Here is a 13,433-nt window from a genome sequence, read left to right as displayed (position 1 = left end):
TAGATTCTATCACGGTAAGAGACTTCCAGAGAAAAAAAAGAACTGAACAACCTTCTCAAAGCAACTTTTAAAAAAGGCAGTATTTTGATTGATTCTCACAATCTAGCTTCACTTTCGCCGTCAGATTTCGAAACGGTCCATGAACACTACCCAACTATATTTGTTCCCCCTTTGCACTACTTGTTTAATTTATGTATAATTCTTACTTTATACATTGCACTGTAGCGTTGCTTCAAAACAACAGATTTCAGGGCGGATGTCAGTGATGATAAATCTGATTCTGATATGAGAGACAGGGCACTTCGAGCCTCTTTGAAGGAAATGCTTTTTCGAAAGCCAAGCAGAAGTGACAAAAAGAGGCCAGTACCACCCAAATGCTAACAGCCGCTTGCCCCTCAGGTATGTCCTGCTCTACCTGTTACAGGAGCGTGCAAAGAACTTCTCAAAACCCGCACCTAGTCCAAGTGTAAGCCCGCCCAAAACACTCCCAATGAAAAAATGCGAGGTAAATGCAACCTCCTTCTGGCACTAAAATCTCGAATGTAGGCGGCACCTGTAACCTTCAGTCAATAAATAAACCCTGTGGCGGGGCGATAACGGTACAGATTCAACGTTACTGCCGCCGTGACCGAAAGACGTGCCTGCACGGGGGGTGATGGGAGTTGTAGTTCTGCCTGCGAACTGCTCCGATAGGAGCTGTGTCGAGAAAATCAACCGAGCTGACGATTCCAGCTCCGCACGTCCCCGGCCAATAGCAGGGACGAGTTGGGGCAGGGAGGGCGCGCGAGTGCCTGTGACGCATGAGGGGGGCGGAACAGCCTACGTGCGTTCGTGCAGTGAGGGGGCACGCGGTGGCCATCGGCGGGGAGAGCGCGCCCGTCCGAGCCGTCTGGACGCGCGGCGGCCAGAAGGATCTCGATCGAGGTGGTCGGGGGAGGCCCTGGCCTCGGCAGCAGCGAGAGGAGGGTCGGTCCGGTCCTTCGGGAGGAGAAGGGGCTGCGAGGGCTCCGGACGATGCCGCGGGCCGACATGGCCTCCCTGATCCAGAAGATCGCCCGTCAAGCCCGCTCCACCTTCAAGGTGCTGCCGTCGGGCGACGCCACCACCTTCCAGGACAACCTCGCCCAGCTGCGTAAGCTGCTGGAGAAGATCCGGGCCGAGGACCTCAACCTGGGCGCTCGGAGGAACGGCGGGCAGCCTCACCAGGGACCTCCGGTCACCTACATGCACATCTGCGAGACCGACTGCTTCTCCATGGGGGTGTTCCTGCTGCAGAGCGGCGCCTGCATCCCGTTGCACGACCACCCGGGTATGCACGGCTTGCTGAAGGTGCTGTTCGGCCAGGTGACCGTCAAGTGCTTCGATAAGGAGGAGGAGGAGGAGGAGGAGGAGGAGAGGGAGGCGGCGGGCGCGGACAGCGTGCAGTTCAACCCGCCGCTGTTGCAGTGCCAGCGGGCGGCGCTACGGAGGTCGCTGCGGAGGTCGAGCGCCGTGCTGAGCGAGGCGAGCGACCCGTGCCTGCTCACCCCGCTGCAGGGCAACATGCACCAGATCGAGGCGAGGGACGGGCCCGCCGCTTTCCTGGACATTCTGGCGCCTCCGTACGACCCGGACGAGGGGAGGGACTGTCACTATTTCGAGGTGTTGCAGGTGTCGGAGAACGCGGGGAATTCTAGCCCCCCACCGCAGCAGCAGACACCGCCACCGCAGCCGGTGTGGCTCCTGGAGGTGCCGCAACCTGCCGACTTCTGGTGCGGTGGGGAGCCTTACCCTGGTCCCAAGGTCTCTCCATAATGGAACACTTGACAGGGAGAGAATAATAACGTACTTTCATGGTGTCTCCAGCTCCTTTCCCTCCTTTGTACAGCGATGAATTCTTAATGTGCTTTTCGCAGGTTATTTTAGTATCTTTATTAGACATCCCAAGCTTCCACTGAAGACTAAAGAAACTTTAAAGCCTGGGGTTTCTTGGTAATGCGGGCATACGTGTGTAATAGTTTACACACTTTATATTGGCTTAGATCTATTTCTGCTCGGTTTTCAGTCTATTCTAGCACTTGGTGGCATATAGCCCATTCATTGCATGTATTTACCGGAATTTCGTCGCTAAGTATTCACTTAATCAAATGTTAGTTAACTGAAATACTAGCTCCATTGAACTCCCATTTCCTTTCTTCTATTCATTATTAATTTATTCAAATGTATGTGAGGTGTTTTTGTTTATTTTTGCCCTAAGTATATAGTTTGAGAACAAACATTCTTTTCCCAGTAAGAACAAAAACACTACTGGTAGCATTTACTAATAACAGTGGGGTATTTTTCTGTACATCTAACCAAATTGTATTTTCCCATAGAGAATCATTTAGATGTCTTTTCAAGTAGTCAGCAATCTGAACATTTGACAGCCATCAGAAGATACACTTGAAGATTTTTGTCATTGTTGTTTAAAGGAGTTGCATCCAAACACTCCAAGCAGAAACACATTATTTTCATTAAATGGAGTTGAATCCTAATATGCAAGTTTCCTTTTAAGGAAGAGGGCTAACTGATAGTTTAATGGCCTAGTGGTTGTCAGAATGAGTCCCTGTGTTTATATTAAAGATTACTTATTGTATTTAATGCTACCCCAGTTACACTAACGGAGCGTTTGTGCACACTTCTAAAACACTGACAACTGATCAATTTTAAACTTCAAAGTACTTAGGTACTTAGGCAGAATCTGGGCTTCTAAACCAGTAGGGTTGTTGTAATCCTGCATGTTCAGTAAATAATTTATCTTTCAAATCATATGGTAAGGAACTGCTTCCATTTAATGTATAGCATTTATTGGTTAGTATTATTAAATTGATAATTGTCCATTAATCAGAAGCTTAACAACAGATTTGTTATGGAGCCTTGAAATTGAGCCTGTAAAATCCCATATTACAAGTAATCATAAGACACAATCTTTACTTGTAAACTGGTGCTGTAGCTTGTTGTAGACCACATTCAGTTTGCAGTGCCCGTCCCTGATATGCATTTTAAAAGCTAACAATAGCTTTATGAGGAGAAAATATGGCTGAAGATGCTGTAAGAAACAGTTGACAGCACCTGGTTCAGAATGGCCATATTGTCCAAGCAAAGCTTCAAAAATAGTAACTAATCAAATAATATTTCCATCCTGAAATTCCTACCTGTTCTTTGTGCATGAAATATAAAATTTCCTCATCTTGTTAAGTGCTCCAGTCAAGTGTGTCTTTAACATTTTATGACTTTTCCAGGAAAAAAAGTATTTTTAATATATTACATTAGGATTTTTTTGATCATAGTACCCTTTCAGGAAGGGTAGGGACGTTTTTATTGCAGACTTGAAGCTGTAGAATCTGTTGACATTCAATTCATGAAATGCCTGTTTTAAAGAAAAATTCAGAACATTGTGCACTAGATTGCCATGTTGGTTTGCATGTGATGGTATTGTAACTCTTGAGCCAATCTGGGCAAGACTGCAGCAATCTTTTGTTTTCATCTGACAATGGAGGTGTGGAAATATCATTTGCTGTTAATTTCATTCAGGTGGTGCATAAATGTGTGAAATTTAATTTCTGATCCATTTGGAAGACTGATTGGATTGGCCAGTGGTAAGAGTAAAAAATGCCTAATACCATGTGGACTTTCCTGTGGTTGTACCATTTCAAAAACATATGAGAGAGATTATATAGCATATTGGAAAATATTAAAAGCAATAAAACATACCAAGTATGATTTTACTGATATTGTATTCCTTGGTGTAAGTTCTTGAACTTTTAGCATGCAAAGCAGTGTCATCAAAGTATAATAATACTTGTAAGTTCTCAAATAATATATCTCATTGAGCAATACTGTGTATTACTGGATGGTAGTCTGAGTTTCGGTGCACACAGACTGGAGACTTGGACCAAAAACCACTTGCAGAGACTGCGGCTTGTATCCTCAGTATTACTTATTTACTTTTTAAAAAAATATTTGTATGATTTGCCCTCTTTTGCACGTTGGTTTGTTTTCCTGTGGCTGCCTGCAAGAAAATAAATCTCAAGGTTGTATAAAATACACATACTTGGATAAAAATTTACTTTGAATTTTGAGCTGTGTTCATAAACCTGAAGCAGAGCTGGGTAAATGAATAGTAAAATGCATGCAAGGGCTTGCAGGACCCCATCCAATTTCACAAGAGAAAGCATAGATGTACAGTATGGGTTGGTCTGCTGCCTCTTAAAGTGATGATCAAGTTCAAGCTTTGGATTATAGTTTACTTGAGTAAAAATATCTAAATTACCAATAAATGATTAGACCTTGCCACTGATTTTTTTTTTATTGTGCAGGCATAAGTCCTGAAGAAGGGACTTGGTCCAAAAAGTCAACTACTACTAATTTCCATAGGTGCTGCCTGACCTGCTGAGATCCTCCAGCATTTTCAGTATTTACAGACTTTTTCGTATTAAGCTTTGTATTTTATTCCTTGTTTTTCATTAAGGAGTTCCTGGTAAGGTTTTTCGGAGCACTGTCCATAAGTCGATTTTCTTTTTTTCTCACTAATTCAAAAGCGTCCATTTTCTATAGCAACCCATTATCCTATAGCTCTACGTACACTTGAAGTGTTTTCATTTTAGCAAACGTTCACCCTAACACCACCTAGTATTAAACCTATGTAATATATACTGTATTCAGTTGTTTATGATTACCAGACAATACTGTCATTATTTTAGTACTATCTTGAAAGATGCTTTAAAATATATGGGAGAATTTGTGTAAACTCAGAATTTCTGTAAGTTAGGTAATCTTTAAACCAGGGAGCCCCTGTATTCCATGTTGGGAGTGCCATGAAGCCTGAACTCTTGAGTCCTCCTCGGCAGTCGTATTTTCCAACAGCATATTTTTATATCTACTCTGTTTGCAATTGTCATGAAGAAACTATTTGGCAAAGAACAGTGACAAAATGAGTTTGAAAATATATAGTCTGCTGAAAGCTTCAGCAAGTGAAAGTATACTCTGTATGGTGTAAACTGGTAGTGATCATTGCTCTCTTAAATAAGGATAGACTTTTTGAAAAAGCATTATGCTATTGGGAAATGTTATGTGAAATTTATTGGCAGGTAAGGGATTGAAGAGGTCCTTTGGTCATATACACAGACTGGCTTAAAATAAGTACACAAGATGCATGAAATGCTCAGCACATCAGACTGCATCTGCAGAAGAAACAGAACTAAATTTTCAAGTCAGCTTTTGCATTTGTGTTTTCTGATTGTAGACGTATTTTAGATTTCTGACATCTGCATTTGTTTTGACCAAGACTTAATTTAGTTTCATTAGGCCATGTCATAAACTAGAATCTTAACTTGGCACATTTCAAACAAAATAAGATAATTTTAAGAAACAGCCAGCAGCCATTACTATAGGCGCTTTAGACTTTCTCAGTGACTCTGACAAATATAATTTTACTGCAACTACCTCTAGTGGGATGAGGAGGCAGGATCTCTGTACTGAAAAGTATGTTTAGATTTGCACTGGATGCTTCTGTTATTTAATGCCAATACAAATTAGTGCAATTTTAATGTTTTCTGCCATGCTGTTTTCAAGATGGTCGTATTAAAGTAACCAGCATTCTCCCTCCAGCATTGCTGCTTATTTACATGTGCCTAATATAGCTAGCTATTTATATATAATGGCCTTCTCTTGAGCATTACTAATTGAGCTAATCAGACCAATGATGTACATCAGCATAAAGCCAAAACTGGAAAAAGTGCAAATGTTTCTGCTAAATAAAGAATTTCCTTGATGGCAAAAGGCTTTCATAGTGGAGGGTGGAAAGAAGAGAAGATAGTGTTCTCTAATAAAGGTCTTGGGGACTCACTAAAATATTTAAAAAATGCAGGTTTAATTTAAGCATTGATTTGAATTCTATGTCTTTTTTTTAAACTTGATTTATGGGTAAAACTTAATAACTAAGGGATGATTCAGCGACTTTGCCTCGTCAAACAGGTCACTCTTGAAACAATTAACATTGAACTGTAATAACTTGATAACTGGTTCACATGGATCTGATGAAAAGTAGTGTACTTGTTGAGAATTTTCTCTTAGAAGGATTTCAACGTTAAGGAATTAAATTTTAGAGCAAATTATTTCCCACATCAGGAGACTCAGGTTTGTTATCACTGGCATATGTTCTGAAATTTGTTTTATGGCAACAGTATGATGCAAGATATAAAAATTACCATAAGTTACAAAATAGTGCAAAAGAAGAATAACATGATAGAGTTAATGTTTTTTTAAAGTAAGTTTTATTGAGAGCCAGCTGTTGCACATTTGTTTCAAAGTTGTCTTAAAATTCTAAGTTTTGCATTGATTTTTACACCTACAGTATGGAAAAAGTAAAAATAAATCTTGAAAATACTTCTCGCAACAGATCAGCTTTAGAAATATATGTATGAAATTAATAAATTTACCTAGGATGTATTCCTGTTTATGGAGTAACTTTGAATGGAGAAAAACACAAGACATATGCTAGACAAAAATATAAATGATGTGCATTTATATCATGTTTACAGACGGTCTCCAGGTTATTGACGAGTTCCCAAGAACTGTCCATAAACCATTCTTTTCATTAATTCAAATGCTATTTCAATGAAGGTTGACTTATGTTTATTTATTGACTGCTCCTGTGTAGTTACAGTAGTATAAAATCAGAATGCCCCACATTCTATGGCCAGTTTTGATGGCCTTAGGGTTACATTGTTTGATAAGGTATTTTACAAGTGTTGATAGAAGAGGTTTGCCTTGTTAGTTTCCAAAGCAGGTCTTTTAATTGGCCTCCTGCTGTGAACCAGCAGTGGGAATGGTAAGGACAATGTACGTATCTGATTACTGCAAGGTTGTTACATGTACACAGTTTATTTTTGAACTAACTGCTATCCCTATTCCATACCTCCCTGAAAATGTTTTCATATTTTTAACTAACTTTTCTGCCTTGAAAAAATGCACTAGAAGTGTGTGGGAGAATTGCATGAAGTTAATTTTTTATAAGTCAGGTCTTCTGTTCTTTGGGGGGCCCCTGGATGGCAGTTTTCATGACTTCAGGAAGATGTCCTGAATGTATGGGTCTATTTTAACCAAAATAATTTTTGATGAATGACTTCAGATTTAATATACTGATTCACAAATATTGAGATAGTGCTGATAATTTATACTAGCAATGTTATTTCAGGAGAAAAAGTCTTTCTTGATTTATGTAATTCCTGGGTGTCTATGAACTCCTGAATGTTGGTGTCAAAGTCACATTCAAAATGTAACTCCTGTGATACTATGCTAAAGTATCAGACTTGATTTAATGTTTACATCAAAAGAGACTAGATTCTGCAGCCACTCACTCAGAGTGATATTGTTCAATAAATGTACAAATAATTTAGTATAAAAGTGAAGATCTGTGTCTCAGTTTGCTTCTCAAAGAAATCTTTGCAGGAGAAATTAACCTTTCATGTGCTTCCTTAGTGAAAGCATTGGAGATGCCAGATCAGATCTTCAGTGAACTTTTTTCCCCCAAATTTTTGTGTAGACAAGGATGTAGACGGGTGCTTGTGAGTACACTGAGTTACTATCAGAGATCCCTGAATGTGGTAACATTTTTAATTTTGTTTGAAATAACATCCTAAAAATAAGTTTGAACCACATGGGCTGTAGTTTGGCTTCCTCTTTACTGAATTATTTAATTGGTTGTCCATCATATCCAACTATGTCATTTTGCAAACTGTGCAGGACAGCTTTTAAAACTGGGAAAAGTTGTTGCACTGGGACAGTTCCACTCTCTCAACCTCAATTCTGGGTCCACTGGTCTGAGTAGTCATCACAACTGGGATCTTCTTTGGCTGCAGTGGATGACCATGACTACTTCTGTGTCTTGTCATGCCCTTTACCGCCACAAAGTATTGCAGAACCCCCCGCCTGGCTATTGGGTCTCACTGATGGGCAGATGAGATCAGTCCACTGGAGCAGACTTTTCATGCTCTTTAATGGTATTGGAAAAAGCAACAGGAGCTCAAAGCAGGTTTTCATGGTACATCTCCCTGATCTCTGCTATAAAAGCAATGGGAAGGTAGAATGATTCTGATAATCCAATGACTTCTGGAATTGAAAACCACAATCTCTGAAATGAGATGTGACATTGGGAATATCAAAAGAGACTGAATCAACTCTTTACACACACAAACTCTGGAATGTTAATTCTGTCATAAAGCACTTCGGAAGAAGACTTATTTAAAAAAAATATTGAAAGGGGAAATGAAGAAGCTGAGAAGAATGTAGACTAAGTAGCCTCTGAAATGAAAGATAGATTTTGTTAATGCTGGGAATCTGCAATAAAAACAAAAAAATGGTATTTAATATGATATTGTCCTGATTTCTCTTTTTTTTCTCAAAAATATTACTATGTTACTCATCATAGAATCAGAGTAATACAGCATGGACCTTCATGTAGGAACTTTCAATTTCATTGGATACTCCATTAGCATCTTTCATCCTCTTTGTCATGTAATATCTCTACCAGCCCCAACTACCTCCGTATTATTCATATCCTGAATACAAGAAATCTTAATTTGTTTTTGTTAAATTTTTATTCCATTACTGAAATAAGGTTATTGACCTAAAAGTTAGTTTCTCTTCAGAATATCCCTGACCTGCTGAAATTAAGAACATGAGCAATTGAAGCAGGAATAGGTCATGACTAATCAGCATGTTCCTGTATTAGCTCTATATCTCATGATTTCCCTAAAGCACAAAAATCTGTCACTCCTTACCTTGCATATACTCAGTGACTGCTGTCTTAAGTAGAGAATATCAAAACTTCACCATCCTCTGGATTTTGCAGATGTTGCCCTTTGTTTTGGACACCTAAGCCATCGCTCGCGAACCCTTGAAGCCCCATAAAAAGTTAGTATATTTCACTCTCAAGTTTTAAGCATTTCTAAATTTCCAGTGTTTGATTTCTGTCCAGTCAGTTTTGTTGACTCTGCTTCAAAATGCATGTGCATGTTGGTCTACTAACGAGTTAATCTACCCATTTAAGCACAGCTATACCTGCTGAATGCCTATTTTGCTAAGCACTAAATAGAAAAAGCATTACCAATTTAGTGTTAAATAGTTCATTCTCAGTGTTCCCTAGTAAGCATGAAGGAACAGGAATTTATGCAAGCCATGGTTGGGTATTAGTAATGTAAGCATAACCACAGTGGTGACTCTTGTTGAGTATTGGTTTAAACAGATTGTAAAACATGTGGCAATGAGCAAACTCTTCAAAGAATTTTACCATTCAATTGAAAAAGTACAACCATTTGCTCTGAAAATGACACTTAAGAAAATTAAGAACTTCTATTAATTATGATCTGGGATATAAAAAATGCCAGGAAAACGGAATGTAATGGAAAAAAACATTACTGGGAAATAATATAGGAACTAGGAATACAGAGGGCAGGGATTGTAAAACACTGTTGTATTTGGGATAACTGGATTTGCTTCCAATGACCACTGTACTAAGAAGGGAAAGGATTCAGAATGGAGCAACTAGAACAAGCAGGTATTGGAAGGAATAGATGATGGCACTGAAAGTTGGGCATATTGCCAATGGAAAAGTTAACGTTAAGAGGTGATACACCTGCTGGTTCTGGGATTTCAAATAGATTAGTTTATCCTATTTATGACAAGCTATTGCAAAACAACCAGTACAGTAGAACCAAAGGACACAGCCTCCACGAGAAATGTGTGGATTACATTCCAAACTATGGAAACATTGCCTTTTGTTTTTTTTTAAGTTGTGCCATAGAAGTGCAGCATACAAATTGTAGGAAATCACAGTAATAAGTGACTTATTGTTACTAGGCCACTCCATAATTTCCATGGATTTGTGGCACCCTGTCTTTTCTAGGACAAGTGATATTTACATTAGCACCCCATTACATTTGATAGTGATTGCATAAGCATTCCAGTGGTTCATACTGCTGCCACTAAGTTTGAAGGGACACAAAAGGTGTTGTTCTGGGAACCCTGCTCTTTGTAATATTTTTAATAGATAAATGAATAAATATATAAATATAGATGTGAAATTTGCTAACTTTGCAGCAGCAGTACAATGCAATACATGATAAATATAGAAAAAAATACTTGCAATAAGTATATATGTATATTAAATAGTCGAATTAAAATAAGTAGCACAAAAACAGATTTTAAAAAAAGTAGTGAGGTAGTGTTCATGGGTTCAGTGTCCATTTAGAAATCAGATGGCAGAGGGGAAGAAGCTGTTCCTGAATTGCTGAGTGTGTGCCTTCAGGCTTCTGTACCTCCTTCCTGAGAAGAGGGCTTGTGCTGGGGGAGGGGGGTTGAGGAAGTAGAAAGGTAGGTTTGCAGATGACATGAGGTTGATTGAGTTGTGGGTAGTGTAGAAGGTTGTCAGAGGTTACAACAGTACATTGACGGGATGCAGAGCTGGGCTGAAAAGTAGCAGAAAAAGTTCAGTCTGGTAAAGTGTGACGTGATCACTTCGTAAGGTTGATTTTAAAGAGAGAGTACAAGGTTAATGGTGTGTGGAGAAACTATATTCTAATGTGATAGTTGTTTATTCAAGATGGTAGTTCCACATGCCTTATTAATGGATATTGTTGCATAACAGATTTAGACCAGGTACTATCCTTAGACAGCTTGTCAAAAATGAATCAAAATGATTTTATTTCTTTAAAGCATCAAAGAGTTCAAGTTAATGTTCCTGGAAATTGGAGGGAGGCAGATATAATTGTACTATTTATAAAGGATGTGGAGAAGAAAACATGGAATGTCAATAATATGGAAAATGCTAGTGTCTACACTCAGTGGCCACTTTATTAGGTACACCACATTAGCAAAAATATCTAATCAGACAATCATATGGCAGCACTTCAATGCACAAAAGCATTGAGAGAGATGCTTCAAGAGATAAACTTGTTGTTCAGACCAAACGTCAGAATGGGAAAGAACTGTGATCTAAGTGACTTTGATCATGGAGTACACACCAGTCTCCAGAGTTTAGAGAGTGTGGTGTGAAAGTCATCCAGTGAGTGGAGGCTCTGTGGGCAGATATCCCTTGTTACTGAGAGAAATCAGTGGTGAATGCCAAAAATGGATCAAGCTGACAAGAAGGCGACAGTAACTCAAGTAACCATGCATTACAACAGTGGTGTGTGGAAGAGAATCTCTGAATGTGCATCATGTCAAGCCTTGAAGTGGATTGGCTGCAGCAGCAGAAGACCGCACCAAGTTCCGCTGCTGTACCTAATAAAGCAGCCACTGAGTCTATAATAAAGGATGCGATAACAGGATCCTTCAGAAATACCAACTGGATTGGACAATGGTAATGGACTTGATGATTTATTTATCAAAAATGAAACACAAGACCATAAGACTTAGAAGCAGAGTGAGGCCATTTGGCCCATCAAGTCTGTTATGCCATTCCATTATAGCTGATTTATTGTTCCTTTCAACCCCATTCTGCTGCCTTTTGCCCCATAACCTTATATGTTCTTACTAATCAGGAACTTATCAATCTCTGCTTTAAATATACCCAGTGCCTTGGCCTCCACAACCATCTGTGTCAATGAATTTCACAGATTCACTATCCTCTTTGCCTAAAGTTCTTCCTCATCTCTGTTCTAAATGGGTACCCCTCTACTCGGAGGCTGTCCCCTCTGGTCCAAGACTCCCGCACTACTGGAAACATCTCTCCACATCCACACCTATCTAGCCCTTTCACTATTCGATAGGTTTCGAAGGGATTCCCCCTCATTCTTCAGAACTCCAGTGAGTACAGGCCCAGACCCATCAAATGCTCCTCATACATCAAACCTTCCATTCCTGGAGTCATTCTCATGAACCTCCTCTGGACCCTCTCCAATGCCAGTGCTTCTTTTCTTAGTTAAGTGGTGGCACGATAGTATAGTGGTTAGCACAACGCTTGACAATGCCAGCAACCCAGGTTCAATTCCTGCCACTGCCTGTAACGAGTTTGTGTGTTCTCCTTGCGACTGCATGGGTTTCCTCCAGGTGTTCCGGTTTCCTCCCATAGTCCAAAAACCTATCGGGTGGTAGGTTAATTGGTCGTCATAAATTTTCCCACGATCAGGGCACTGTGTCTTAATAAATAAATAAATGCTTGCAATACTCCAAGTGTGATCTGACCAATGCCTTATTACATCCTTGCTTTTATACCCTAGTCCTCTCGAGATGAATGCTAACATTGTATTTGCCCTCCTTACCACTGATTCATCTTGAAGGTTAACTTTTAGGGAATCCTGCATGAGGACTCCCAAATTCCTCTGCACCTGTGATTTTTGAATTTTCTCCCCATTTAGAAAATAGCCTATGCCCTTATTCCTTCTACCTATGTGCATGACCATACACACTTCTCTACATATATATTCCATCTGCCACTTCATTGCTTGTACTCCCAATCTAAGTCCTTCTGCACACTCCCTGCTTCCTCAACACTACTTGCCCCTCTACTTATGTTCGTATCATCGATAAACTTGGCCCCAAAGCCATCAATACCATCATCCAAATCACTGACATATAACATGAAAAGAACTGGTCCAAACACCGACCTCTGTGGAACACCAGTGGTCACCAGCAGCCAACCAGAAACCCTTTATTCCCACTCTTTGCCTCTTGCCAATCAGCCAATCCTCTATCCATGCTAGCACCCTTCCTGTTATACCATGGGCTCTTAATTTGTTAAGTAGCCTCATGTGTGGCTCTTTGTCAAAAATATGTTCGACAAACTTGGAGCTTTTTAAATGTGTAACTGGTAGAATAGGAAAAAGGGCACCATAGATGTGTTGGGACTGATTAATAGACTGGAAGTAAACTATAGAATAAGTGGTCTTCCTCAAGTGGGAGGTATTGCAGGGAATATTGCCTGGGCCTCTGTTACTCACAATATATTTCAAGTTTCTCGATTGAGTGGGAAACTATGTGGCAGATAACATGGAGAAATCACTTTACCGGGAAAGACAGAAAAGCAGAGTATTATTAGAATGGTGATAGATTGAGAAATGTTGATGTAAAAAGAGATCTGGATGGCCTTGCATGCCAGAGGCTCGAAGCAAGGGCAGCAAGCTGTTACGGAGGCAGATGGTATGTGGTACAAGGATAAGCCACTACAATGGTGTGTCCAGGCCCAGAGTGTTGTATTTAATTTAGGGTTAAGTCTTGTGTAAGACAGAACGTAACAGAAGGAGTGGCACAAAAGTTCACTACGCTGATTCTTGGGATAGTTGGCATGTGAAATTGGATCAACTGAGCTATATTTAGAAGAATGAGGAAATTTCATTGAAAAACATTTTAAAAAATGGCATGCTTAGATATACTGGTTACAGGGAGGATGTTTCCCTGGTGATTTGGAACATGAT

The 13,433-nt window shown here is 39.9% G+C and overlaps 1 protein-coding gene across 1 annotated transcript; it reads left to right on the top strand.

Moving 5' to 3' along the window:
• Positions 1-808: 808 nt before the first annotated feature.
• adoa (2-aminoethanethiol (cysteamine) dioxygenase a) lies at positions 809-3,750 on the top strand. The gene has a single exon (XM_072239195.1). The coding sequence runs from the start codon at positions 1,015-1,017 to the stop codon at positions 1,792-1,794; it is 780 nt and encodes a 259-aa protein (XP_072095296.1). The 5' UTR covers positions 809-1,014; the 3' UTR covers positions 1,795-3,750.
• Positions 3,751-13,433: the final 9,683 nt, after the last annotated feature.

The sequence above is a fragment of the Mobula birostris genome, chromosome 21 (genome assembly GCF_030028105.1).
Source record: "Mobula birostris isolate sMobBir1 chromosome 21, sMobBir1.hap1, whole genome shotgun sequence".
Lineage (NCBI taxonomy): Eukaryota > Metazoa > Chordata > Chondrichthyes > Myliobatiformes > Myliobatidae > Mobula > Mobula birostris.
This window is presented reverse-complemented; position numbering and strand designations above follow the sequence as displayed.

Bases quoted from the DNA above. Each gene is read 5' to 3' on its own strand.
- adoa (XM_072239195.1), top strand. From the start codon at position 1,015: ATGCCGCGGGCCGACATGGCCTCCCTGATCCAGAAGATCGCCCGTCAA.